The 27,927-nt window shown below is 48.1% G+C and overlaps 5 protein-coding genes across 5 annotated transcripts; 3 read left to right on the top strand and 2 right to left on the bottom strand.

Annotated features, from left to right (window-relative positions):
- Positions 1-2,347: 2,347 nt before the first annotated feature.
- Positions 2,348-4,662, top strand: FPOAC1_001526 (uncharacterized protein; the record flags this gene model as incomplete). Its single annotated transcript, XM_044846128.1, has 3 exons — positions 2,348-2,780; positions 2,903-4,490; positions 4,557-4,662. 3 exons carry the CDS (start codon positions 2,348-2,350, stop codon positions 4,660-4,662), a joined length of 2,127 nt encoding a protein of 708 aa, XP_044712044.1.
- Positions 4,663-5,655: 993 nt separating this feature from the next.
- On the top strand, positions 5,656-9,077 carry FPOAC1_001527 (uncharacterized protein; the record flags this gene model as incomplete). The annotated part of the gene is made up of 3 exons (XM_044846129.1): positions 5,656-5,910; positions 5,969-6,103; positions 6,159-9,077. 3 exons carry the CDS (start codon positions 5,656-5,658, stop codon positions 9,075-9,077), a joined length of 3,309 nt encoding a protein of 1,102 aa, XP_044712045.1.
- Positions 9,078-9,682: 605 nt separating this feature from the next.
- YHM2 (Mitochondrial DNA replication protein yhm2) lies at positions 9,683-10,803 on the bottom strand (the record flags this gene model as incomplete). Its single annotated transcript, XM_044846130.1, has 4 exons — positions 9,683-9,737; positions 9,794-10,466; positions 10,526-10,622; positions 10,675-10,803. 4 exons carry the CDS (start codon positions 10,801-10,803, stop codon positions 9,683-9,685), a joined length of 954 nt encoding a protein of 317 aa, XP_044712046.1.
- A 1,881-nt stretch (positions 10,804-12,684) lies between these two features.
- CIT1 (citrate (Si)-synthase) lies at positions 12,685-14,401 on the bottom strand (the record flags this gene model as incomplete). The annotated part of the gene is made up of 4 exons (XM_044846131.1): positions 12,685-13,727; positions 13,785-13,978; positions 14,105-14,169; positions 14,291-14,401. 4 exons carry the CDS (start codon positions 14,399-14,401, stop codon positions 12,685-12,687), a joined length of 1,413 nt encoding a protein of 470 aa, XP_044712047.1.
- Positions 14,402-17,937: 3,536 nt separating this feature from the next.
- Positions 17,938-20,499, top strand: FPOAC1_001530 (uncharacterized protein; the record flags this gene model as incomplete). Its single annotated transcript, XM_044846132.1, has 6 exons — positions 17,938-18,057; positions 18,150-18,395; positions 18,566-18,665; positions 18,769-19,759; positions 19,813-19,981; positions 20,032-20,499. The coding sequence occupies 6 exons, from the start codon at positions 17,938-17,940 to the stop codon at positions 20,497-20,499; spliced, it is 2,094 nt and encodes a 697-aa protein (XP_044712048.1).
- Positions 20,500-27,927: the final 7,428 nt, after the last annotated feature.

The following is a 27,927-nucleotide window of genomic DNA, read 5'->3' on the forward strand; positions in this document are numbered from 1 at the left end:
ACCGCCTGTGGACCCGGTCAGGGAAGGGGCCACTAAGAGAAACAGCAAATCAACAGAAACAGAAGGATGATCTTTTTTTAGATGATCCAAAACTTTACTGCAGAAGGTCAAAGCAAAGCCTTATTTCTTGCACTCTTTCTTAAACTATAGACAAGGGAAACACTGTTGCAATGTTGCATCAGGTAACGTTTGGACGACGGGGGCCCTGAGACAAGGCGAGCACGTTCAAAATATGAAACAGTCGTTGCTTCCCAAACCAAAACCAATTAAGAAACCAGGGGTAGGCTCCTCTTTTTTTCGTTATGCGTTGAGAGAGTCGATAGTAACATTTTGGCGGCTATTTTCAGAGCAAGTTGAGTTATGCGAAGAAGTGCCGGTGCTGTAACTAAAACATCCGTAATTTTAACAACACCAACGGATTTACCGTATGAAGATCTCGGAAGATCTTCGTTTATGCATTGCGTTGAGTACAAAAAGTTTATTCTTGAATGGTAAATGATGGATACCGGTTAGATCAATACCGTTAAAAAGTTTAATAATTTATTGACCATTAATGTCATTTTTTTTTGATCCGGCTATATATGACTGCTTGAACCACAATCAAAGAAACGACTCAACCAAAGGGAAGTAAGTCATTGCTGAAACGAGTGTTGATTGCGACGCTCGTGATATGCAGCATAGGCGATTCAGTTCTGAGACACGATGACTCTCTATGATGACGAAGGTACATGCATGATGGTGATCGGCATGGCTCAGACTGCCAATAACGCTGTACTATCTGTCTACCTGTCTGCCTGTCTACCTGGACCGTTGCTGTAATACTGTACAGGTGCACGTGTCGCTGAAAAAGAAAAGTCATCAAAAATTGACATTGACTGTATCCAACAACTGGACCTCTGTATAAATAGTAAGCAGAAAATGACTCGGTCGGATACGGAATTATACGTGGGCCATGCATTATTACCAGTGTAGAGATGAGACTCTGAATAGGGAAACTACCAAGCAAAAACATAGAAAACATGCTACCATTGGAATGGTCAGCTACCGATAAAAACTAGTCATATAGAAGAGGTCACAAGAACTTGTCACTAGGCAATTTTTTGTACTAATCATTCTCTGTCCCTTTCCTCTCATTCACCTTTTCTGTGCTGGTATCGTTATCGGTTGATGCGAATTCACATGTAACCGAAAAAAATCGACCCGAGCAAACCGGACTTGCTCTCAAAGGGGGGGCAAAGACATGTTTTGTTTGGACAGATGGACCCAAGGTAAAGAAGAGATCTCCAGGTCTTCGGGAGGACCTTCTTAGCGTCTTGACCTGTGGCCAGTCATGAAATGGATTGGGGTTAACAAGGTGCTGACGAGTTCAGCGGATGATGGGAGGTATGGACATATTACTGCATGTGCCGTACGGTATTACCACTCAGCCGTACCTATTATTCTTGGCTGCTGATAATATTGAGCATAATGACTTTGGTGCATGTGAGTCCAGACCCATGAGGACAAAATGTTGATGAGCTGAAAAAAGGACAAACTTTGAATGTCACACAAGAAAAGACGTTCACATTTCTCTTCCCCCCGCATATTAAAGTAGAGGTAGTACGGAGTAGCCTTTAACAAGGATCTAATCCAACGAACTGCATACGGACAACTGCATTTCTCAATATCAAACATCCTCGGCTCACTTGACTGAACAAAGTCCATGTCCCGCAACCAACTTCTCCCTAATCAACTATCGCGGGGAATCAGGGATACAAGAAATTCCCCCAGGTGACGCTACTCCTTATTCTGCAGTGCTACTCCACGAAATCTGGGGCTGCCGAGGCACAAGCACTTTACGTGACTCTGTGTCGCGGCGCGCCTCGGTCCCCCATCATCCACTTTCCCTTCCCTCAGCCAGTGGGACTTCTTCTTCAAAGCCTATGGCGTAGACAGCTCTACTCTCTACCAGGTATTCTACCTACTACCTAAGGTAGTAATTCAATCTTTGCCAATCCCTCAAAAGCTAAACCTGTTCCTCTTTGACTCCTCGTCATCTTTTCCCTTTTATACTTTTCCTACTCCTTCGTCTTTTGCGCCTCGTGATATCCAACAGTCCGTCCACCCGTCTGCAAGGGACTCGCTCATCCTTACTTTTGTGCTTGTGTTCCTCCGAATACCTGCATTCCACGTCCCTTTTCCGCCTCCTGCTCTCTCGCTTGGCCAACAGCTTCAACCATCTTCCCCGCCTCTCCAAGCGACTCGGCATCTTTCTTGTGCCACTTATCTCTTTGTCTTGACCTTGTCTTGCCTCGCTTCGCTCGACTGTAACCATTCACTTTACCAAAGGAAACCAACATCATCCACGATGGCGCTCCAAACACAAAAAGACTACGATATTCAGTACAAGAAACTCACTACAGTTCCTCCTCCTGGTCGTCCCTACGGCGTGCCAGTCGCCGGAACCGAAAGGCCCAACCGAACCGCCGCCTATCGGCACTGGGCTGTTGGCGATGGCCCTCTTGTTACTTCCCTCGAGCCTGATATCAACTCGACACACGACATCTTGAACAGGAGTGCGCGCAAGTGGCCCAATTCCAAATGTCTCGGAACCCGCCATTGGAACCAGGCGACTCAGCAGTGGGAGGACAAGTACGACTGGATCACCTACGCCGATTTTGACGTCCGAAGGAAGAACTTTGGTGCTGGTCTTGTTGAGATTCACAAGGGCATTGGTTATGCGCCCGAGAAGTACGGTGTCGGTTTGTGGTCGCAGAACAGAGCCGAGTGGCAGATCGCTGGTAAGGCTGCCCCTACCCCTCGTGGTCACGGCGTCGCATCATGGATCTAGGATCATACGCCTTGAACCTGCATACAAAAAGGTGATTTGAGGTTGCAATTGCTAACACATGCCCTTATATAGATTTCGGCGCTGCTTCTCAATCCCTGTATTCAGTCTCACTCTACGAGACTCTCGGTCCCGACACAACAGAATACATCATCAACCATGCCGAAGTCGCCTGCGTTGTCTGCTCTCTTCCCCATATCCCTGTTCTTCTCAAGATGTCGCCTCGGCTTCCAGGCCTGAAACTCATCGTGTCTCTCGATCCCCTTGAGCAGGGTGAGTTGGCTTCTCACACCAAAGCATCGGTCCTGAATGAGATTGCTTCTCATCATGGAATTCAGATCTTTTCCATGGCTCAGGTTGAGGAAATTGGCGCCAAGTCTGGACGTGCGCCTCAGCCCCCTACCCGAGAGGATATCTGCACCATCAACTACACCTCTGGTACTACCGGTAACCCAAAGGGTGTTTTGATCACCCACGGAAACGCCGTTTCTGCTATCGCAGGTGGCCGAACAAACGGCAACGTGAGCCCCAAGGACGTTCACATGTCGTATTTGCCTCTTGCCCACATTTACGGCCGACTCATTGATCAGATTGCTGTCGCTGAGGGTGCTGCGCTTGGTTTCTTCCGAGGTGACATCCTGGGCCTAGTTGACGATATGAAGATCCTCAAGCCCACTGGTTTCATCTCTGTTCCCCGACTCTTCAACCGTTTCAATTCGGCCATTCGTACCGCTACTATCGAAGCCGATGGTGTCCGTGGCGCTCTCTCCCGACGTGTTATCGATACCAAGAAAGCCAATATGCGACTACCGCCCGGAAAGGCTTCCAACACCCACTTCTTGTACGACCGAATTTGGACTCCCAAGGTCAAGGCCGCTGTGGGCATGGACAAAGTTCACAGCATGGTCAGTGGCAGTGCCCAGCTTGATCCCGATGTTCAGCAGTTCCTGCGTGCCGCCTTTGCCAACCACTTCGCACAGGGCTTTGGCATGACCGAGACATACGCTGTCGGCTCCATCCAGGCCCGGGGCGACTTCACTACTGGAAACATCGGCGGTCCCATGTGCTGTGTGGAACTCTGCCTCGAGTCCGTTCCCGAGTTCGATTACACTGTGGATGACAAGCCAAACCCTCGTGGCGAGCTTCTCCTCCGCGGTCCTGTTATTTTCCGCGAGTACTACAAGAATGATGAGGAGACCCGCAAGACCCTTGATGCTGACGGCTGGTTCCACAGCGGTGACATCTGCGAGGTGGACAAGATGGGCCGCTTCAAGATCATCGACCGCAAGAAGAACGTCCTCAAGCTCGCCCAGGGCGAGTACATCTCCCCTGAGCGTATCGAGAACGTTTACATGGGTAGCACCAGCCTGGTCAACGCGGCTTTCGTTCACGGTGACGGCACTCAATCCTCGTTGGTCGCGATTTTCGGCATCGATGTAGAGAGCTTTGCTCCATTCGCTAGCAAAATCCTGCAGGAGACTATCACCCCCAACCAGGTCGCGGATCTGCGTGTTGCAGCCAATAACCCTAAGGTGAAGGCCAAGTTCCTCAAGGTCCTCGACGACATTGGCAAGAAGCACAAATTTAACAGCTTTGAGAGAGTGCGCAATGTCCATCTTGATATTGATCCTTTCACCATTGACAACGGCATATTTACTCCTACGTAAGTTTTCCAACCCGTTTCAACTCCCCTATAAGAACGTATCAGCTAACATTGTAACCCTGCCAGACTGAAGCTGAAGCGTCCCCAGGCCGCCAAGGCCTATCGAGAGCATATCGACCGCATGTACGAGGAGCTTGCAGCTCAGGAGCCAATTGGAAAGAACAAGCTATAAAAGATCTTAGCATAGCTCGAATATGTGATTTTTTTTGGCGTTGTAGCTGCATGGAATGCTTTACGTATGTGTTCAAGGGTTACTGAGCGGCTTGAACTTGTATATAATTAGTATAGTATAACTATAATGCAAAGTAGACAACTGTTTAAGATTGCTATGCCAGAAAAACTTGATTCCTGTAAGGATATAGGGGCAGGACGCTCTTATAGCCCTTATATATCAATGTGAAAACTGTTGCATTATTATTAGTCTTTACAATTAAGCTTGTATCTCCTTTGGGATTGCCAGTAAGTTTCTATTCATGTTAATGCAAAAGGCCATTCAATCAGTTGTGATTGAATTGGTTAACACAGCGGCACCTTTCTTAATGTCTTGCACTCTATCCGGTTTGTCAAGCTATCGTTCTATTGTACGCTATAATAGACCCAAAAGCCAACCAATTCAATCACAACTGATTGAATTGCCTTTCACATTGATAGATAAGGCTCTGAGGAACTACAGTGACCTATCTTCTACATCCTCATATCTATGTCAGGCTTGTATTTGCAAATAAATCTTAATAACTGTATTTCAATTTCCCTTCCTATTGCACTTAATTATAATATTCAATTCTTAATTTGATATTTATCTTATATTCAGTATAAAATGATAAAGTATATATCTTTATTAAAAACTTTTAATTTGTCTTGTTTATTTTTAATTTATAAGTTATTCAATATATTTTCACTATATCTAAGCTTTAAAGTAGTTATAACTTATATTATTACTAATCTTCTTACTTTTGACTATAGATAGCAGTCTGGATTATTTTTATTCCGCGCCTTAGGCCTACTACGCTCCTTTTTATGCCTTTTAATTACCTTATCACCGCAACAACGCTAAATGGGGCAATGGGGTAAGTTATATATCCCCGTCATCTTTCTATACTACGCGTTAAACGTCATCTCGTTTGATTTGCCCTTTATCTATCCATGATCTTGGGCTTATTTCCTCATGAGCTTTGGGCTGACTACAACGGTCTCCAGATCGTTGCTTAACCATGGCCAGGTGCCGACAGCGCCTCTGCCTTTGCTAAACACCCTTAGGCAAACCGACGAGCCGCCATCAAAACGTCAACGCGTCGAGCAGCCCTTGCCGCGTAAACGCAGCGTAAAGGAATGTCTCCGTGAACAGGTGTATCCTCTCGTCCAAAATGCAATCTCAGGCCTTAAGCGTGATGATTACCATCTTCATGCGCTCACGATTAAGGTAAATAAATGAAGTTTCCTACTGCAACGTGCTTAAACGCTAATCGCAAGCCATTAAGGCAGTTACAGTACTCAGTATAAGCAAGTTCTTCCGTAGACGATGGGATGAAACCTGTGGTTATCTGAGCGAGACGGATCTGGGTATTCTCAGGTCTCAGGCGCGCAGTATTGTTGCAGAGCTTGTAGAGGGCTCGGTGAGTAGTCCGATTCCAAGATCAGGCCATTTTTTTCATTAACACGTCGCTAAAGGAGTTCCGTGTATCCCCTACACCCTTTTTGACACCTCAGCCGAGGTTGCCACAGCGAGCAATACAGCCGATCGTCTCACAACGTCGTGAACTCGAAGATTCAGAGGCATCAGACGAGTCAGAAGACTCTGAGGGGTCGGAAGACTCAGAAGGTTCAGAAGAGCCGGACGACTTGCCAGAACTAGAGGCAGTTGGAGAGCCAGAAGGGCTGCCACAATTTCGAGCACCTGCAGTGCCAGAAGAGTCCCCGGAGCTGGAAGTGATTGAACTGTCGGAAGACTCGGACGAGTTGCCGGAGCTGGAAGAAGCGGAAGCTTTAAGAGAGTACCCCGAGCTTGTTGAAGAGTCAAGAACATTTAGGGAGCCGCATGCTCTGACTTTCACCACGTACGAACCACCGCGAGTGCCGGAACCAGAGATTCCAGATTATATCAACCGACAGCCATGCAAGTCTCGAGAGCGCCGAGAACCGAACCCCCAAAATCGGTTCTATCAAATTGTCGAGAAGCCTTATCTTACGGCGGAACATCGCAAAGCAATCGAGGCAGGTACAAGATTTCCAGTTGATGCTAGCATTGCCAGTATAGCGACACAGCCAATCGTATACCATGTCGACTTTACACCCCAAGAGATCGCCGAGATCACAGAAAAGCTTTCGCGATCTAGGAACGAGCGCTTGGAGCCCACTCTCGAAACCCTGATGCAATGGGTCAGGCTAGAAGGCCAATCTCTACCTGCACCAAACGGACGGTCTCTGCGTGATATGAATGCTTTTGGGGCGGATCTTTGGGAAGGACGAGTAGTTGAAGTTCCACGAGTTCTGTCGTTAACTGGTGAACCTATGAACCAACAGACTGAGAAGCGCCAAGGGCAGTTGAGAAGGGCGAGCAGGTTCTCGTCTCTGCTGATGGCTCGAGAGATGTCAGGAAATCAAGGATTCCAGCGGACCCGCCAATACCTGAACTTTCAGCAAGAATTCAAGACGCTGCGTGAAGATGATTTGGAGGTGGTAGCGGAGTTTACGAATTGCGCTGGAGATGTCACTACAGGCACTTGGATCTCTAACGAAAGCTTCTTGTGCGGCACGACAACCCACTCTGACACGCACAACCAACAATATAATAAACCGGGAAATTTGCTCCTCTGTTCGACAAGCAAAGGCACGCTGCGTGCATTTCCCGACCATCGAATACCTCGTCCCCGGGTCGAAAAAGGAGAAAATTCGACAGAGGCCATGCGGCAGAGCCAAGACCCCTGGCTATACTCTTCAGTCGTCTCATCTGACTATAATGCGGAGGATGATTTAGCCTATACCTCAAGTTTTGATAAAACGGTCAAGATTTGGAGGGTCGACTCTCGGGGAGTGCACATGGAGGTCATTGCTACATGGCAACACACTGGCAACGTTAACTTTGTCGCTGCCGCAAAGGATCAGTCTGGCCGGGTAGCGACGGCAGCAGACTCCCCAACTGATGCTGTACGAATATATACGGTCGAAAGAGGGGACGAGGGAAACAGCAGGTATCAGACCTTCTCTTGCTCAAGAACCGATGCTGAAGGGTCAGACAAGTGGGCGTACTTCCCAGCAACGATGCAATGGGGGAGGGCTCCGGGTTGCCAACACTTGCTCTTGGTCGGATACTCTCCTCGAAGCTTCAGCGGGGATGATATGGAAATTCCAGAAGACAAAAGGACGTCAGGAGAGATAATCTTGTGGGATGCGGAACAAGGCATGCGAATTAATGTGTTTACAGCCTCAACGGCCAACGTCTTCGAGGTTGCCTGGCACCCGAAATTACAGAGTTTTATCGCTGCAACAACACCCAACGGCTTAAGCATTACCGCTCACAAAGTCAAGACGCTAGTTCACATCTTCCAGCGCGATAAGGAACGTCTGGGTGGTGGTGGATATGCCCAGTATCAGTCGCTTGACTGCTACGCTTCCGACATTAACGAGCTTACATTTGTTCCTAACTCATGTGGACACGCTTATGTGAGTGCCGCGTGCACTGACGGCAAGGTTTATATCTGGGATACGGCGCAGGGTGATAAGCCCATCCACACGCTCTCGCATGGAAAACCTATCGAAGAGTACTATGGAGATCGTGAGAAGGAGGACACAGGCGTCAAGTTTACAGCATGGAACACAAGTCTTGACCGTTTTTATACAGGTTCCAGTGATGGTGTAGTCAAGGTGTGGAACGTACGTAGGCTGAAGGAGCCTTTCGTGCGAAACATCCTTACAGCACCAGGTCCTATTGCTTGGGGCGGTTTCTCTCCTGATACCTCAAAATTAGCGATAGGTGATGCCACTGGTCGTTGTTTTATCCTCTCTATAGATGAGCGCGATGCGCCAGAGTCCCACTTTATGACTCTGCCCGGCACTAAACGGCGACTTCGCCGTCCACAACCACTAATTCCACATCCGGAGCCGGACCCACCCGGCACGGAACACGGAGACGATATGGACATCGACTCGGAGCTTGAGGATGCCATATATGCCCGCCGTACCTATCTCGACACCCAATACATTAAACTCACTAATAACCCTGTCATCGGTGCCGTTCAAGGTCCTCGGTATTCTGAAACTAACCTCTTTTGTCGCGATGCCCATCTTAACCAGGACCCCGGCGCTCCCCTCCTTGCCGAGTTCGAGCGCTTTCAAAAGAATAGCGAGGCCGATAGTATCGGTAAGCGACGGCGTTCTGTACGTCGAGTCAAGATTCCTGCACCGCCAGACGAGCGTCTTAAAGCCGTACACGCAGAGAATAAGAAGCGGGACTTTAATCTGGAACAGCTGGAGAGGAGTGAAATACATAGTCTTGTGAAGGCCGGGGCATTGCTGAGTATCGAGGAAGATTGGGGTTTTATATATGAAGAACTCATAAGCCCAGACACGAATGCTCTGCAAAAAAGTTAATCTTGAAGTTCAAGAAGTAAAGAGTATAATTAAGACACTGCAGCATATAATTAACTAAATACAACTATAGTCCTTTCGTTTTAGGTGACGCTATAGAATAAATATAGAATATATAATAAGGGAATAAGTTACTTTTAACCCTACTTTATAAGAAACCTTTAAATTAAATGTGTAAAATAAAATAAAATACTTAAATATTTAATACTTTACTTAACTAAATATTTTACTTTAACTTAATAAGGAAATTAATAATAATAACGTAATATATATATAATAATCAGTTTAACTATTATAAAAGTTATATGATAGTGATTTATAGTTATATATACTGGACTCGAGGGGTATTTTAACTTACGGTGGCTAACGATCTATCATATTGGATTTCAATTTACGCCCTTGTTACTAATTGGGATAGATCATAATAGATTGCGCAATTATTTTCATCTATCTCAAGTGCAAATAATTGGTCGTCTCAAATACGTGATATGCGCGACCCTTAACACAAGCCATTTTACAAGCTCATGTTATCATTTCGAACCAAAGGCAATCCATGCATCGAGCTCACCACGAGCAAAATTTTGAAACCAAATTTCCCAAAACGCCTTCTAATGCTTAGCGGTAACGGTCTCGCCAGTCACCTTCTCAACATAAGCCTTGGCCCTGCAGTGGATGCGGTTAGTATCGGTAGAAAAGTGAGCGATGTGGGCGGCACTTACATATCGCCAAATGCAACCATACAGACAGTCTGCCAAACTCCCAGAGAAATACGGGGAGCAATGCCACGGTACAAACCCTTGATACCGTTGGTCTCGTAAATGTACTTGAAGGTGTTGCCAACAGTCATCTTCTTGGGACGGTTGGGGTCCTCCTTCTTACTCTGCATCTCAACACGGATAACCTCAATGGGTTGGTTCCAAGCACTGAGACCACCACCGAGAGCACTGGCAATGATCTTCTCACTAGTGGCGAGCTTCTCATGCTCCTTCTTACCAGTGAGGGACTTCATCCAACCCTCCGCGAGACGGCTGAGACCGAAACGGCTACCCCAGTTGGTCATCTGGCGGATAGCGACGGCGTTGACACCCTTGTTGATACCACGAATACCCTCCTTGCGGTAGATCTCCGCGAAGGTCTGGAAGGTGGACTGAGGCTTGACACCAGAGGCAGCGAGCTTGTGCTTAGTGATCTCGACTGTCTTCATACAGGTGCAGAAACCCATAGTGGCATAAGCCTGGGCAACACCACCTGTGACACCACCGATGATACCACCACCAAACTCGGAAGCACCGGCGGCACGGGCGTAGTATTCGGCCTCGGAAGCGACGAAAAGGAGGACAGCACCCTTGGTGGAGGCTTCAATCCAAGCCCAGGGGATAAGACCTTGGAAGACTGCAGGCTGTGTGTTAGCAAGATGTCAGGAAGGTGTTGGTCTGGGGATCGTCGCTTACAGCCCAGAGGACCACCACGGGCCCATACGCGTCCCAAAGCCGTAGCCATGCTGTCACCTCTGTTGGCTGCCATAGTGGTCTTGACTACTTCCAAAGGCTGCCGGGGCGTAAGCAAATAATCTTTACATTTTGTATTGAGTTGAGCCTACCTGACCGAGTGTGGTCACCTCGAAAAGGTTGAGACCAGCGCCCAGAAGCAAGTTGGAGAACTTGATGGGCTTCTTCTCCAGCTTCTTCTCCCCGATGGGACCTGGAAGATCGGTACGAATGGTAGCCATGACTTTGGGAGTGTCGTAAAATAAGGGGCCCTGACCAAGGGATTAGGGTGCTTCTTCGCTGAGGGGATTGAAAGTTGATGGATGCTTCGCAAGAGGTTGTAGAAGGGAAGAAAGGGGAGGAGAAGGGGAGAGGAGATAAAGCTATAGGTGTGTGCTGGGAAGATGGTCTGCGTGGGGGGGGTACGTACTGTAGATTCGATGGATGCTGAGTCAGATCCAATAAAAATAGTTGAATGGCCAGGGAAAAGTGCTGAGCTAAAAGCTGAGCAGAGAAAAATAAGCTTGGGGAGGGGGGAGAAGCCACCTGGAGAAGTACCCGATAAACGGAAGGGAAATATGTACGAACAATGGGGATGGACCTATGGATTTGCGGAGGTCAATGGCCGAGGTTCAAATGGGTATGGACATGCGCATGCGCGAGAAGACCCGAATCAAGAATTGAGTTATTCTCAGTAAGTTTTAGGCACATAGTCAGTCACATATTGTTTTGCATGTGTTTCGGCTGCCATTCCGGTGCTGACGAGGGGAAGGGAAAGCTATAACTAGACAGCACGTTTATAAGGCTGCCGACGTTATTCAACCGCTGGAAGCCAGTACAGCTTACACCGCACTACCTACCAATTCTTGATACATGGGAGAAAACGCCAATGGAAGCAATGATTACAATCAATTGCTGATGTATCTGTAATGCTGACCTTTGTCTCACATATAACTTGAATGACGCTGTACGGAACTTTTCGCCTGTTGTGCACCATTATTCCAAGCCGACAGCTCGTAAAACCGAGATAAGATCGGTTTTGGGCTGGATCACTCATGTGAAATTAAAATCAAAATCAAAATCCGGGGGTGGATGTCCTGGGGTTCAATGACCGGCAAAAAGAAGACCGACGGAAGTAGAAGACGGGAGAGGAAGAATTGCTTGTGATTATGGATATATCTAGGGTGTAACGAACATGTTTTTTACTCTGTTGCTCAAAAGATTTGTTACAGCTATCACACCACTCTCTCTACGTCTGCAGTAGCAAGGTTCAGTCACAATGCTTACATTTACAAGCGCATTTCGAGCTCAACAGCTTTCATTCACTACCAACCTTTAAAGAAGCACACAAACAACACCTTAAAAACATGCAATTCCAACAAAGAATTCCATCCAGCCTCACCCGAATCCTTCTAGCTCCTCATTCGACAATATCAGCCACCCCCCGAAGATCGCAGCTCTCACCTCCATTTCTATTCGAGTTATCCCCTGTGGCGCCAAATCGGAAGAGCTCTCAACGCCCCTCCTCCACTCAACTGTTGAGAGCTCGCGTCCCTGTCTGCATGGAGATTTTGTCGGCGTAATCTCTCACCGAGAGTTTACCTACGTAACTTGACCTACCTGTGAGTGGACAACTCTTCTCGTATTCTGTGATGTAGGATTTGGGTCCTATTGCAGAGCAAAACAGAGTTTATGCTTGGGTGTTCAATAAGGACCAAGGATATCCTGCTGGTGAATTGAATGCTAGAGTGAGACAGGTACAGTGATTTTTCTTCTTCTTTTTTCATGGGGTCAACGAACCCCATCCAAAGAGGCTTTAGAACAAACTATCGCGATTCGAGGAAAGGTTGGCCACCAACGATGACAACGAGACCAATTAACAGTTGCAAGATTCTCAATTGTAAGACCCAACACAGACAAGGAATTCATAGAGAAGATAGATATTGCAGATTAACTGTCAAATCATTTCATTTCAATCGGCGCTCCAGCGACGACTTGCTCATTACTAAACTAAAACAGTCCCATTGTGTTGTACAAATGCCATTGACTCGGCAATCCATTCTGTCCAAGAAATGGACAGAACCCTTCCATCACCTGCTTTTTCCCTTTTGCTTTTAAATCCTTTACAGCTTCTTGACGAGCTCAGCCCACTTGTCAGTGGAGAAAGACTTGGGTCGCTCAATGGGGGCACCGAGAGCGCGGTCAATGATGAGCTGGGGAAGGACACCAATGGCACGGGAGACACCGAAGAGGACGGTGTAGTAGTTAGCCTCAGTGAGACCGTAGTACTGGAGGAGGACACCGGAGTGGGCGTCAACATTGGGGTACGGGTTCTTGGTCTTGCCGTGCTCAGTGAGGACACCAGGGGCGATCTTGTAGACCTGAGAGACGAGCTTGAACATGGGGTCGTTGGGCATCTTCTCTTGAGCAAAAGTGCGCTGAGCCATGTAACGGGGGTCAGTCTTTCGGAGAACAGCGTGGCCGTAACCGGGGACGACACGGCCGGCGTTGAGGGTAGACCAGAGATAGTCAGTGATGGCCTTGTCGCTAAGGTCATCGCCGACAGACTTCTTGAACTCGGTGAGCCAGTTGAGGACCTCCTGGTTAGCAAGACCGTGGAGGGGACCGGCAAGACCGTTAAGACCAGCGGCGAGAGAGAGGAAGGGGGAGCTGAGAGCAGAGCCAACAAGGTGAGTGGTGTGGGCAGAGACGTTGCCACCCTCGTGGTCAGTGTGGATGGTCAGGTAAAGACGCATGAGCTCAACGAAGTCGGCGTTGTCGGCGAAGCCAAGCTGGTTGGCGAAGTTGAAGGAGTAATCCTTGTCCTTCTGGATGGGGGCGACCTTTCCGCCCTTGAAGACGTTCTGATAGATGCGAGAAGCGATGTTGGGGAGCTTAGCAATGAGGTCCATGGAGTCCTCAAAGGTGTAGCCCCAGTACTCCTTCTTGTTGATACCCTTGGCGTAGGCCTTGGCGAAGCTGGAGGTGTGCTCGAGAGCAGTAACGGCTAGGGAGAACTGAGCCATGGGGTGGAGGTCGGTAGGGCAGTGGTCGATGAGCTCCTCGACGAACTTGGGGAGATCGGAGCGGGCAGCCCACTCAGCGGAGAGGTCGCGGACCTGCTGCTCAGTAGGGACCTCACCGGTCAGGAGAAGCCAAAAGAGACCTGCGCAATTCTCGTTAGCATTGATAGCGCACATCTCGGCTAACAAGTTCTACTTACCCTCAGGAAGAGGCTCCTTGCCACCGGGAGCCTTGGGGAGAAGCTCCTGGCACTCGGGGATGGTCTTGCCACGGAATCGGATACCCTCCTCAGAGTCGAGAACGGAACCCTCCCAAACGAGGGCCTTAATACCACGAGCACCACCATAGACCTGGTCAAGAGTGACCTTGTCAACGACCTTGGAACCATGCTCCCTGCGAGAACGTTAGTCTAAGTTCAATTGACTGTAGGTTTGCCCTCGATTCGCAAAGTAGGCATGAGGCTCAGGGTGGATCCAAGCTTCGGCCAACAATGAACCGAGAGGAAAGAATGCGACTGACTTTCGGAGGGCCTTGACCTGCTCAATCTTCTCGGGCAAAAGCTCGGCGAATCGCTCCTTCAAGGTCTATGAGGTTGACAATGGTTAGCATGTTGTTCTTGTATCGTGTCCTGGCTGCCCTTGTCATGACGTTCGTGGGTAGCAGGATTTTGGGACTCGACTTTATCCGAGGTTAAACAAAACGTACCTGGGTCTTGGCGGAGTAGCATCGAATGGCGTTGAAGGCAGAGCCATTGATGGGAGAAGAGCGGAGGGAAGCCCGGAGGGCAGCGTTGCTGAGACGAGCGACTGAAGCCATTGTGAAGGGAGGATGGATATGCAGACGAAGAGACAAGAAACAGGCGGGTGTGCCGGAGGGAAGGAGAGAGGTATATGAAGGATGTGGAGGGGAGAAAAGTTATGGGGAAGAAGAAGAAGTTCAGGCAAGGTAAGCCAATACAGGACAATAGGTCAAAAAAAGGCGCAGGCAGGCACCTCAGAACGGGACTTGATTGAGGGATGCACAAAAATTACCTTACTGTGACATTGCCTCTCACCTTGGCTCTACCTTGGCTGCGAGTACCTTTACCTCTTTGCCTTAACCGTCCAGGCCCAGGCTAGGTCTCATTCTGAACTTCGGGGACCGGGGGTACGGGGGGTCATGGATGGATGAAGCATCAAGCGGAGCGGGACTTATGGGGCAGATAGCCCAGTTTTCCCTCTACATTGACGGATTTACAAGGGGTCGCCTAACACATTTTTTCTCTCTTTGTGTATGCCTGTGCCTCACTTGTCAGGGGGCGTTGTGTCGTTTCTGGGGACAACCGTTGTTGTTTTCTTTTCTTTGGCTTCTGTCATAAAGGCGACATTTCAACAGCTAGTAGCTATAGCTTCTATGGTGTAACTCTGCGGGGCAGCTTCAGACTACCATAGTACTTTTCTTAGGTAGCTGACCTAGGTCACTGCGTGTTTGAGAGCTGACTTTTGGTTCAGTGCAATGCAAACTAATCTGAGCGATGATACAGTACTAAGGTTAGTTGTCTCGATCACATTACATCACATCAGAGCTCGCTACAGCAAAGCACAGCACCCTCTTTTTAACGTGCCCAGCTATCATTCCGTCATCAATTGCTTGCTGAGAATAAGTTTTTGTTATCGAAACCCATCACGTGCAGGCTCTCCAAAGCAACTCGGAGTACCTCATTGGATACCTACTATATACACATGTACAACAAAGCTTAGTACCTACCAAGGTACAAGAGTACTATCGGATGGATCCATTCATTGCCATGCTGTCCTCTTCTTTTGATGAGGTTGCACAGGCCAGGAAAAATTACTGAGCTACTGCTGAAGAGGAGCATCTACCGCGGGGCCACCCCAACCTAAGGAGCCCCAAAATTTCAGTCCAATCCTTGTCCCTCCTCTCCCGCTGCCCACCTCCTCCAATTCGATACACTTCAAGTTCAAGCCCTCCTGTTCCCCCCAAATGACCGAACAAGAAATAAAAAGGATGGGGCCCAACCAATCTACAGGTCTGGTTCCCCGTAGCTTCGATCTGATCCAAACCAAAAGAGATGGCTTACGGCTGCATCTCGGCACCAGATTCAGTGTCTCTATACCATAGATGTCTACAAGTGAGTATCAGAACCTAACTTAAATCAAATTAGCGCAAATGTCAATTCGACCTCTATCCAGCAAGGTTCTATTCCTGTTTTCCATTGTTTATTTACATTTTCTGTCGAGCCCAGGTCCATCATGACAACTCCGGAGCTATTACGCTGCTGTTCGCTTACTCGCTTGTTTTCCGGTTATCCCGTTCATGATAATGCACCGTAGAAATATTGCTTGACTCCACCGAACAAGTGGGGATAGCATCCCAATGAATCCCTCTCTTTGGCTCATGCTTCGGGGGGCCTCGGTCATGCTGGCAGTTGTCAAAATTTGACGTCAGACCCTGAGATGGGTTGTTGAACATTGACACTCGATGCAACTGATAGGGCCAGATAGAGCCTATTACCTAGGGTGTGATGGAGGATATTCGGGAACTACCTATACTCATTCGTGTCTAGTCTCATTTCAGCGGTCAGTAAGTTAGCATAACCAACTTCTCAGCAAAGACGCCCGGCAACTATGGTGCCCCATCGCCGGGCCTCCGAGTTGAGCGCCGCAGAACTTCGGAGTCCCGAAGCTCCCATTCCACCGGGTAACCGATGGTTTCATTTACCGTACTGATCATCCGAAAGTTTTTGATAGCCACCGATGAGTTCGAGAGAAGGAAAATGATTTCCACACCTGGACTGTGAGGTCTTGTTTATGCCCTGTTTCATTCAAGCACTCAACTCGAATCAGTATTTCCGATCGCCCGGTCACCTCGGCTGGTTGCGAACCACCCAACATCGGTTACTTGACTTATGATCTCCTTTGTAATACCGTCTTTTGGGGATCAAGTAGCTTGGCATTTCTTGTCAGTTTCTGTCATGTGTTTTAAAAATCATGTACCGTGGGCCCTTGGGATTCTATTATTAATAATTAGCTATCTGTTTCACCAACCGCTTCCAAAGTCCCGGCGCCTACGACGTGCATGGTGCATTTGATACCAGAAAGACTCCTTTATTGCAGCCGCGTTTAGACCAGGCTCGTGCTTTTAACTTTTTACGTACATTATGTGTAAACTGAACTTGAAATCGAGCTATTGCGGGATTGCCTTCCATTTGAGAGTGGTCTTTGACCATGTTTGTTTCTGTTTGTCAAGGCTCTATCACACACTAACACAGAACTTGATGCGGATTCAGCACGGATATAATACATCAGACAAGGGAAGGTAACAGCTATCACCTTGAGTAGGGGCTATTGTAAGAGCTAAACAAAGACGCACTCGAAATTTGAAGAATGTTAGCAAACCAATAACACTGACTGTCTTTTGAGAAGTGAAGTCTCTATGTTCAGCAGGCTATTTTCACGTGACTTTGATTCCTCTGACACCGGATAAACTAACAGCGGAACAGGAGCTGCAAGGAAGTGTTAAAAGGGCTGCCCCACCTGTTGCGGTCACTCGCCTCAGCTTTTCTCCTCCCACTTCACCATTCACTCATCATCGTCCTCCGGTCGCGACATTCATCATATCATCCCATCGGAGTGAACTCTCGACGACGACGACGACAACTACAACAACGACGTCTCTGTGCTGCTAGGCCAGAAATTGTTTCAGTGCTTTCTTTCATTTATTTCTCGACTTTTTGTCTCCCAAGACTGACAAATTCCGCTCTGACCAACAGGATAAGACAGGACAGTCTTATCTCTCTGCCTATTAGGTCTGGCTTGGCTCTTTTCGCTGCTGCACAATCTTGTGACTCGCTCGTCGCGCTTCTGACGCAAACAAACAAACAGTAGAAGAGCTTTTTATCGCACAAGTCGTACCGTATCGTACTCTTGAGGTCTGCCTCCGCTTGTATTATTTTGCGCCGCAGATCTTCAGCTGATAACCTACGTACCTACCTTATCTGTTGGGCTGCTCTCGTACTACTTCTCCGCCGGTCGCGACTGCGTAAAAAAAGAAATCTCTACCCGCCCACCTAAGAAAGGACCCGCTTAAGCTTTTTCTTCGTACCTGAACATCAGCAAAGAAATTTTACGTTGGGGGATATATTCTGCTTCTACTATCTCGCTTTGCTCCTCTTTCGTTCTGCAAGCATTTTATCGCAAGTGGTGACGCCCACTTCTGGATTTTCGCTCTCTCGGACCTATCTGGAGTTCAGTGCATTTTGAGGCATCGCGCGTAGTTCGTGGACTACTGCAGTCTACCGCAAACAACATCCCTATACTGCGTCACAGCAATCCAATCCAATCCAAATCATTATGGCTTCCGCTGTCGCGGACTTAGAGGCTGGCCTTCAGGCCATGCTCAACCTTAAACCACCAGGCGTATCTGGATCTCGCATCACCAGTTTGACTTCGCTTTGCGTTTCCAACATTCAGGTAAGATTCCACCAAGCACCCATTGCATTGTTGCACTTGCTGGGTTACTTGCCAAGCCAATCAAATCGAATACTAATTGTTTCTCCTTGCAGTCTGAATCAGTTCTTATTCAGAAAATCTTTACGCATTTCAAAAAGGCACCTGGAACACACAAGTTGGGGGTACTCTACGTCGTAGACTCTGTAACCCGAAAATGGCTCGAGCAAGCCAAGGCGCAGGCGCAGGCAATAGACAGCTCTGCTCCGGATGGAACCTATGCCGCTGGCGTCAACCGAGTGACAGAACTCATGCCTGTTTTGATGAATGACATTCTGCAATCCGCCCCCAAAGAGCAAAAGGTACGCATATTTGACAATTACCCTTGTAGCTGGCAATTCGCGAGTGCTGTGCATATACCAGGCATCGTGGAGCACCTTGCAAATCGCGCTTACTGGAATCCGTCTCGCTTCTTGACATATTTGACCCGTGCTATTATTTTGGATCGTAACTCACATATAGTTCACTGTAGGACAAGATTAAGAAACTCCTTGACATCTGGGAGAAGGGTCAGACATTCCCTACACCAATGCTCGAGTCTTTCAAAGAAAAGCTCAATGCACCACCGCAAAGTACGTTTTCCACGAAAGTAGCATCCTGTTTGGCGTTTTACGCTCATACACAATGCTTCGTTGTCTGGTATGAGCATGTAGTCTAACACATGTGATATTATAGATGAGTCGACAACACCTCCTGGTAGCCCACCTGCAAACGCTCTCGGTTCAGCTCGAGGCAGCGCTTCTGCTACTCCTGCTCCTTCAGCGCTCGCTGCTCCTCCGGCCGCTAGTGGTACATCTATTCTCGAGGCTCTAGCTAACATCGCTCGTCAAAACACGAGTGCTCCTCCGGCTAACCCCCCTATGCCGGCTCCTACAACCCCGTATAATATGCCTGCTTCTGGGACACCTCAGCCCGTGTCATCTGCTATGCCGCCCGTATCGTATCCCTCGGCATCTCAGCCTATAAGCATGCCTCCTATGCCTTCTATGCCCTACGGTATCCCGCATATGACGGCCCAAAATGGATATGGAGGCTCGCCAATAAACAATCCGAGTAACCCGCCTCCTAACCCGCTCAACGGGGCCTTGGCTGGAGCCGCTGCTGCAGCCCCTGGTCTAGGCCTTGATCCAAAAGCCCAGCAGCAGATCATGTTGATCAAGGCGCTGGCTGACCAAGGTGTTCCATTTGATAAAATTCCTGCTCTGATCCAGAGCATGACTGGCGTTGCCGTAGGTGGTGCCGCTCCCCCGGCTCAACAATCTATGCCATATGCTCAGAACCCTGCCGTTCCTGCTCAGCCTGCATGGGGTGCTCTTGTAGGCAAGCCAGACGATTCGCATATGCCAGGTTACGGCCATACAAGGTCTCCTCCTAGATATAATGGACGCTCTCGCTCGCGATCCCCCGATCGTGGCTGGGGTGCTCGCGACTCGCCTCGAAATGGACGTGATCGCCTAGACTACGGCCGTGATTCTCCTAACCGCGGCCGCCAGGATGATCGCCGTGGAGCTGATTATCGCCAGCGTAGCCCTCACGGCCACCGAGGCCGAAGTGAAACTCCCCTTCACGACCAAGGCCCAGCTGAGAAGTGGGTTGAGTACGATGCAAACCTCCCATCCGGGCACATCAAAGTTTATAGTCGAACACTTTTTGTCGGCGGTGTCACGTAGGTGTTTCTCGATTCTGCAATATGTGAAGTACACTAACCATAGAAACTAGTTGCTCTGAGAGTGAACTACGTGGTATCTTTGGTCGTTTTGGTACTGTGCAAACGTGCATCGTAAATAAAGACAAGCGACATGCATTCGTCAAGATGCTAAGCCGGCAGGACGCTGTCGCCGCTAAGCAAGGCACTGAAGATTCCCGTAACTTGGAAGTGCCTCTCCGTGTAAGTGCCTCTTTTTTGTCTTGTATTGTAACATGGGCTAATTTTGTCAGACTCGCTGGGGTGTTGGCTTTGGTCCTCGGGATTGCAGCGACTATTCGACGGGGGTCAGCATTATCCCTATCCACAAATTGACGGAAGCCGATCGCAAATGGATGTTGACTGCGCCCTATGGTGGTAGCGGTGGACGACCGATTGAGAGTGGTCTGTCCGTGGAGGAGCCCGACATTGAGATCGGAGCAGGAGTGTCATCCAAGGCCATTAGCCGGCGCATGCAGACAGACAAGGGTGGTAGCAACGGGCCCAAGTCAACTCGCAACCGGGACGAGGACCTCTCTCGATGGCGCCGAAGCCGAGATAACGGCAGCAACAACGGTAGCCACCATCGCCGAGACGATCACCGTGACCTTCCGCAAGAAGGACAGGGCTTGAATTCTTCGTTTCCCTTTGGTATTGGCACGTTACCCAACGGCATGCCCAACTTTCCTGCTGGCTTCTCATTCCCCGACCCAACCAACTAAAAACGCTGTTTCGTGGGAGGGATATGCAGTTAGTTAAATGATACCCCGGGCACGGAAATGGGAGGGTGGTTCTCGATTTATTACTTGTTTATATGTTTGCTCTCGTCCATGGGGATAATGGCGTTGGCAATTTGTTTCCAAAATTCCCGTCCAAGGAGATTGACTCTGCGGTACGGTTTCTTGCATTGCATTGCATTGAGCAGGCAACCAGCCGGCTTTGCATAGGCGCAGTGTTGATCAAACGTGTTTTATTAGTTAATGAGGGTCAGACGATTGCGTAGCTTCGGCAGCTCCGCAAATGAAAAGTTATTTGATGTTTCACATAGTTTCCCAATGGTGAAGATATTTTTATCCCAGTAATTCATCTGATGTTTGTCACTGAAGCTCGACACTTGTATGCTTAGCCACTTGTTAAAAGAGCGAGTGTCATGAATCTAATCCAAGGCTTTACGGGCACGGAGATACTTTTGTCGTGTGATGCCTTATAAACTACAACTTAGGCAGAGTTTGCCATAAACCGATATGCAACTTTGCAATCTATCCTGACTAAATGCGCAAACTCAATCGCTTCCTTTTGTCTCTCTGCCTTTGTCAACTTGAGCTTCGGCAAGAGCACCCCAACTGTTGATTTGACGACAGGAAAGGAAAATCAGTTCGGTAGTGTTCGTTCACACAAGTGATGGTTTGGGTTGGAGTTTTCAACTAGGCAGGCCTTATACAGGTTGAACATGACTAAGTTACTTTCTGCTTGCTCTCATTTTATCATAGTATCCTGTATCAGTTACATGAGCACGGCTACGACATTGTGTTCACGTTGGGTTTTCTCACGTCCGTCTCCAGGGTAGCCGGTATTGCACTCGCCTCTGAGCCGGTTCAGAGTGTGTACAAAGGATGTCTTCCTTAGAAATCTCCTTGTTTCAATGGAGGACTAATATAAACTGCTTGTGTTTCTATAGACTGTTGCGAGGTAAGGAACGAGGACTAAGTAACGTATTTTGGGCTTGGTTGTGGACTGGGCGGCGAATTTCTCGTGACAGATCATAATTCAACCGCTCCCCCTATTTCTTGTTATCTTTGTCGGATATCCTTATATGTTTCTTTATATATTGTCCTGCCGCCGATGCATATTCGAGTTCGATGTTGATTGCCGGCTTGATAAGCTTGAGAATGAGGCCATAAAGAGATGAGGTGACTTGTGGGAACTCGATCACTGCACAAGATGAGGAGGTTATAGAGCTCCCCTTAATTGCTTGCACATCTAGCTATAATACCTCATGTGTTTCCCTTTCATTTCAATTGAATACAGTGAGAAACGTTGTTCGCTTGTGCCTTTCTACAGTGTTGTATGATTCGTTCTGGACGTGGTGATAATCTTTCTGGGCTCTGCGCATTCTCTGCTGGCGACGATAAGATGAACTGAGTGGTTTCAATTCGTTACGTACATTATACAACTACATATAACAATAAATTCGGTATACAATGGAATATTGTTGACCAACATGAGTTTCCTATGTGGGCGTGAGCTGAGTTGGCAACATATATCACCTAGCCAAATTTCTTACCTGTGAGCATCCGACCAAGCCACAGTATTGACATGTTTACAGAAACTGATTTTGAAGTAAACGATTCATCTATAGCTACACCCTCTACACTCTACCTCGACAGGTCAACTAAAGCATATATTATGTATTCACCATACCACCCGCTTTAACACAACTCAAACCCATCGAGTTATCTACCCTGCAGCAACAATCACAATCATCAACCTCGAACTAGAAATCAGCCACGACATTAATCTCATCAGTTCTTGGACGGGCTCTCATCTCCCTGCATTCCCAATCTCAGCTGACCTTATTGGCATCACATCAATACGATACAGATCGTCGCACCGCCTCTTGTGATAAGACCTAGAGACAGTCCAGCCTTTCCTGATTCTCCGAACCATGACCAAACTGGGACATGCCAAGATGGGCTATTGATCATTCACGGCGGTTCGAGTCTTGAACTAATCACCACCCAGTGACATATAGAATGAAAGCGACGATCGACAATACCACCACCATCACCACCGTCGGTAGTTGAGCTGAGCGCGCTTTCAATGCATGGCATTGTTACTCTGGTTGTTTCAACACAAGGATCGACAGGCAGGCAACGGAATTCCTCCCCAGATCCCATTTGAGGGGAGTCATGGCACCTGGTGGTCCTGACTAGCAATTGACCGAGAGATTTCCCATTGAGATGTAATCCAATACATATTGGTATTACCTTATTATCTCACGGGTTTGGCCAACGCATCGCAACAAGGTTACGCTAGGTTCTCGAACCCCCATGGGGGTCGTTTGGGGTATAGTGCGAGCCTTCTTTTCCCCTGACTAGGTAGGTATCCGTAGGTAAGTTAGGTATGGATGTTGATATGGATACCTACAGAGGCTGATGTAGTAGTGGTAGTCGTTATTCGGGAGATGTAGTTTAGCTTTGGTCTGGTTCATTGCCTTCATGCTATTGGCGTTTAAGACATGGTACGTAAAGTGACTCAGTTGTTGACCTGGGTACCTTTTTTTTCAACCTCGAAATTACCAATATATGCACGTAGGTGATAGCCCCTAGGGGATGGAGGATAGACGGAATAGACAGTACCTATTCATGATCCACAACACATGCATCCAAGGCGGTCCTGTCTTGACTGGACTTATAGTAAAAGACAGATATCATAGTCGGTAAGTTAGCTTACCGTTGCAATCTGCCACCTGTATTCGTATGGACGTACCTGGACATTATCTCGATACCCTAAAATTAGTACTAGAAAGATATGTCGGTCAGTCTTTTTGTCTGTTGTCTCTTGTTCAATGCAGGTACATTTCAGGCTAAGCCGTTTAAGCAGGAACTAATTGTGATGCGGATCCCTTCATCCACAGTTTGGATCCAGCGTAATATCCCGCTGCATACCAATCAGGAGCCCATTAAAACGTATCAGTTTACAGTAAAGACTCCGAGCTGGAATCAGAACGATATGCCGTCCTGCTATAGCTTGGTTGGAGGGAAACCCACGCCCAAGGCACGCGCTGTAATCTTACTCCATACCCGCCGATTTTCCTTCAATCGCGGTCACGATACGGAAAACAATTGTGAAATTAACGGAGCCACAATCTGGTCAGCCCCTTGAATGTGCATGCAGGTCATCCATAATTACTACACACTAGTTACTGTATAGCGTAGTTCTATAATAGCAAGAGGAGTTTGCGCAAGTACAGCGCACAATTCAAAAAGCAAATGCGCTGAAGAATGACGGACCCTATTACTACTAGCCGTGTCCAATTGCAACACCATTTGATAACGGTCTAGACAATGAGAAATGCGATCGCCCAGACTCAACATGCATATACACATGTATCTTTGAGGCATGGGCAAATTCTCAAATTCTTCCGTCAGTCTAGATCATGTGAAGTATCATGAGCCAAGCGCCCAGAGTCTTGGAAGTAAATAGCCGTGCCAAGCAGCCAAGCAGCCAAGACGATTGATGGTCATATTATGGAAAATCGGTAGTCGCCGTCTTGGTATCTCGGATGATCCACGCATCGTCTTGGCTATAGGAGAAAAAAAATGCACGTTCGTTTACATGCGTCGCAAACGCATGCAATCGCCATCGCAGTCGGAATCCGAATAAACCTTCATCATAAAATAATTGAATATAGATCGTCTCGAGAAATCCAAGTTTGGATGGGACACGTCGTCAGCCATTGAGGCGCATTTAGTCCTGGAAATACAGGTACATCAGCAATCCAAGTTCAATATGACCACCGGCACTCTTTTGTGCGACGGAACACAGGCATAGACAGATAGAGATCTGCTGCGACGACAGCTTTCTTGTAGCAAGACATGTAACGAGCAAGACAAAGAAAACAGACGGGTAAGCCAAGACAACACGCGTAATACCACGCATGGCCGCGCAAGTATTGCGCAACGCTCACAAGATAGACTATAGCGATCCGTGCCATACTCATGATGAACAATGACGACCTCCGATCATATGGAAAGTTGCACTATGTGTGTAGGCAGCGTCGTGCAGCGCAAAAAGAGTATCGTCGCATGGTAGACAGGCAGGCATATTCTCTGTTCTCTCTGTTCTCCCCCATGCGTATGCGCACGCCCATCTTGGCCCGTATCACAATGTTTGTAGCAGAGTAGCAGAAACGAAACATCTTGGTGACATCGTGGTTGCGATAGTTCGTTTAATGACCGGAAATATGTTTCATCAACCGGTCACTCTTGACTTTGGCAATCTTGGCATGCTCGGAGCGATGGGAGGCCGAATTGACTGGGCACCAGGTATTCTGCATTCTGCAACATCTCAAAGATGGTAAACCGAGATAATAATAATAATAATAAAAAACATGCACTGATGTTGGGGGCAGCTGATGCCTTGCGACTCTGTAAGCCGGGTATTGAACTGAGCATGACCCGGGCGCAACGAAAGCCCTGAAGACTGACGGTCAAGACAGCTTCAAGGATACCCACACACTTGCTTGGCGATATGCTTGGCTTTTACACACGTCCATCTATGTATGTCTTCGGCTCCGTGGTACTGCTTGCTAGTCAGTCGGTCACACAAGTCAAACTTAGCCTTTGCAACTGCTATGATGGTGTTTCAGCATGGATGCAGCGTGGTAGTACGCAGACATCCGCTACAACTTGAGCGATATCATATCCTGCTCTTTTGATCCATACATTGTTTGGAATTGGTTGTATGAGTGAATTTGTTGTTGGGATGGGATGGGATGTAGGGTCCTCTGGCAAACTCGGATCCGTGCATCCACGGTTGAATAGCAGGCTCCAATTTTCTGCTCTTAACTAGGCTAGCCAAATGTCCTATGAAGCCAGCGAGAATGGATTCTTCTCCATCGAACATCGCGCCAACCTTTGGAGACTCGTGGAGCTTTTCTGAAATGGAGCCTCCTTTTTGACAGACACATATTAGATATTCTTACATATGATATCTAAAAGAAAGGTACGGAGTACTATCGGAAGCTGACCGCTAAAGTCTCGTCCATCGTCGATCACTAACGGACTGATCCCGGTCTGTCTCGTACTGTACTGTGCTGTACTGTACAGGACTAGGTATATGTGTATTGATTAACCATGCTCTGTTACGGTCTGAAGAAGGGGCACGTAGTGATGTGTTATTCAAGTCGCGACAGGGCTTCGATACTACATTTCCTCTGCGACTTGATGAAATATGTGGATGTCTCTTGCGCTGACAGGGTCATTGGCTTGTCTCAGGATCATAAGAGAGAGAGAGAGGTAGACAGCATACCAGGACCAGCAATTTTAACATGCCTCTCGATATTACTGTAACGTGGGCGCCATTCCCGATTGTACCAAAGGCGGACACACCATTGTTGGATATCCGACCGATTCGTTTCAGGCCAGATGTACTGTGGTAGCACTACTAATCTACCTTGAGGTAACATAACATGCCAGTGCTGTGTCCCCCAGCCGTTGAACAGCTTCTCCAGTCTAATTTCCTTTCAGAGCCCCAGACTCTGAACAGCACTGACATCATATTCAAAACGCCTAGTGCATTCGCCGATTCGCGATTATACAGGCATCAAGTAGGTGAAGGTGCAATTCGGGAATGACGGCACGGATAGATAGGATAATACCAGATGTATACGGGGGCAGTCGTGGGGACTGCCATGGGGAGCTGGCTCCTAAGACGATGCATGCGAGAGCCTCATTTGCTGGCGCAAGCCAACGACGAGGCAATTTGACACTCGCAAGTGATAACAGGTGGGTTGCTGGCGAAGCCAACCAAGCGACACGTAAAAGAAACCAAGAAAAACCGCGCCTGGAGCCTCTATCTCCTAGCTTGGGGCGCCTAGTGTTTCTCTGCTTTGAGGGAAGTAATGTCCGACAATGACAGGGCCTGCCTGGGCTTTCTAAGAGGTACATACTCGACTCCGTGGAACTTGGGACCTTGGAGACATGGCACGGCCAGTCGCGGCTACTAAGTAAGTGAACTAAGTTTATTGCTACTAGTGGAAGGGAAAAGAAGTGGATATCAGAAACGAGCGTCCAAATAGTGGAGCATGGGTGCGAGAGCACCGTGCCAGTTTTCCACCAGACCAGAGTTATCGGTCCTACCTAGCCACGTCGCCGTCTCCGGTGAGGCTTCGATAACAGTCTATGCTATCATATGCTAGAATATACCCAGCTTTCATGGATCACGGCAGCCGCAACTTCCGTGGGAATATGTCTTGTCATCATGTGAATCCTGACATTACACGGTGTAGTTGAGAGCAAAACGCAATCTTTATCGTGAAGCCACTCAGACAGCGTGGGATATCATTCGAGACTAGCCAATGGTACAGTAGCGGTTCCATGAGTGCCGAAGGTCTTGTGCAAGCCAAATCGCTTGGATCGGTACAAGCGGGTCTTCTAATGCAGGCTGGAGGAAATCCCTGCATTTTATTTGGGGTTGTTGTTGGGGTTTGGATTTGGATTTGGAGAAGAAGCCACTCTTTGAAGGTCTCAAAGACAAGAAACATGTGTGAGACATGCAGAGAAGCGACATGTGCCATCATGAACAGATTGGGACTTTGACGAAGCAATTACGAAGTATCTCAGCGCAGTGACGTATGTGTATCATGCTGGGCCTCCGTTATTCCTCAGCTTCGATTTACCCATGTATTAATTAAATAGGCCAACTTATACTCGGAAGGGTTCTGTCAGTGGAGTTGAAGGGACAATGGTATGGCGTTGGCATTTACTGTCGATGCTCAGGAGTCTGTTGTTTTCCTATGTGTCAAATATGACAGATCAAGACACAAAGCGGTGCAGGGTCAAGGAGTGAGTAGCACGTCCATGCTTTCATGAAGAGTCGTACCCCAGACTATTATGGCGGAGTGAGTTTCCGTACGTGTGTACGAATAAAGCTGGAGCGGAGGCTGGGACTTCAGGCCAGCACAGCGTATCCGTAGCTGAGGTACAGAGTAGCACCGCGATTGCTCCATATGTCCGTACGTAGGTCCCTGAATCGACTAAGCAGAAAGCTTGGCTGTTCAAGGAAGGATTTCTCCGCAATCGTGCACTGTTGCCAAGGGAATGGGGTGAAGGTCGAAGCAATATCGTTGATAGCGCGGTTGGATTATGTCTGAGGTAGGTATGTATGAAGAAGAGTGAGGCGAGTGGAAGAGGATATGAGAGCCAATGCCACAGATTATCTCCCGCGGGATGGAAGGCACTTTGTGCTAGGGGAAGGAACTGGAGAGGACAGCTCACAATATGAAAGGTGCAGCCAATAGAACGGTGTTGATACTTCCAGATTTGATATTAAGCTCCCGTCACCAATATCCCGCATGCTACCTACTAAGGTAGGTCGGGAGGAAATCAGCGCCAGTCTAATAATAAGCTCATTGGCATTACCCGTAA

This window comes from Fusarium poae, chromosome 1 (assembly GCF_019609905.1).
Source record: "Fusarium poae strain DAOMC 252244 chromosome 1, whole genome shotgun sequence".
NCBI lineage: Eukaryota > Fungi > Ascomycota > Sordariomycetes > Hypocreales > Nectriaceae > Fusarium > Fusarium poae.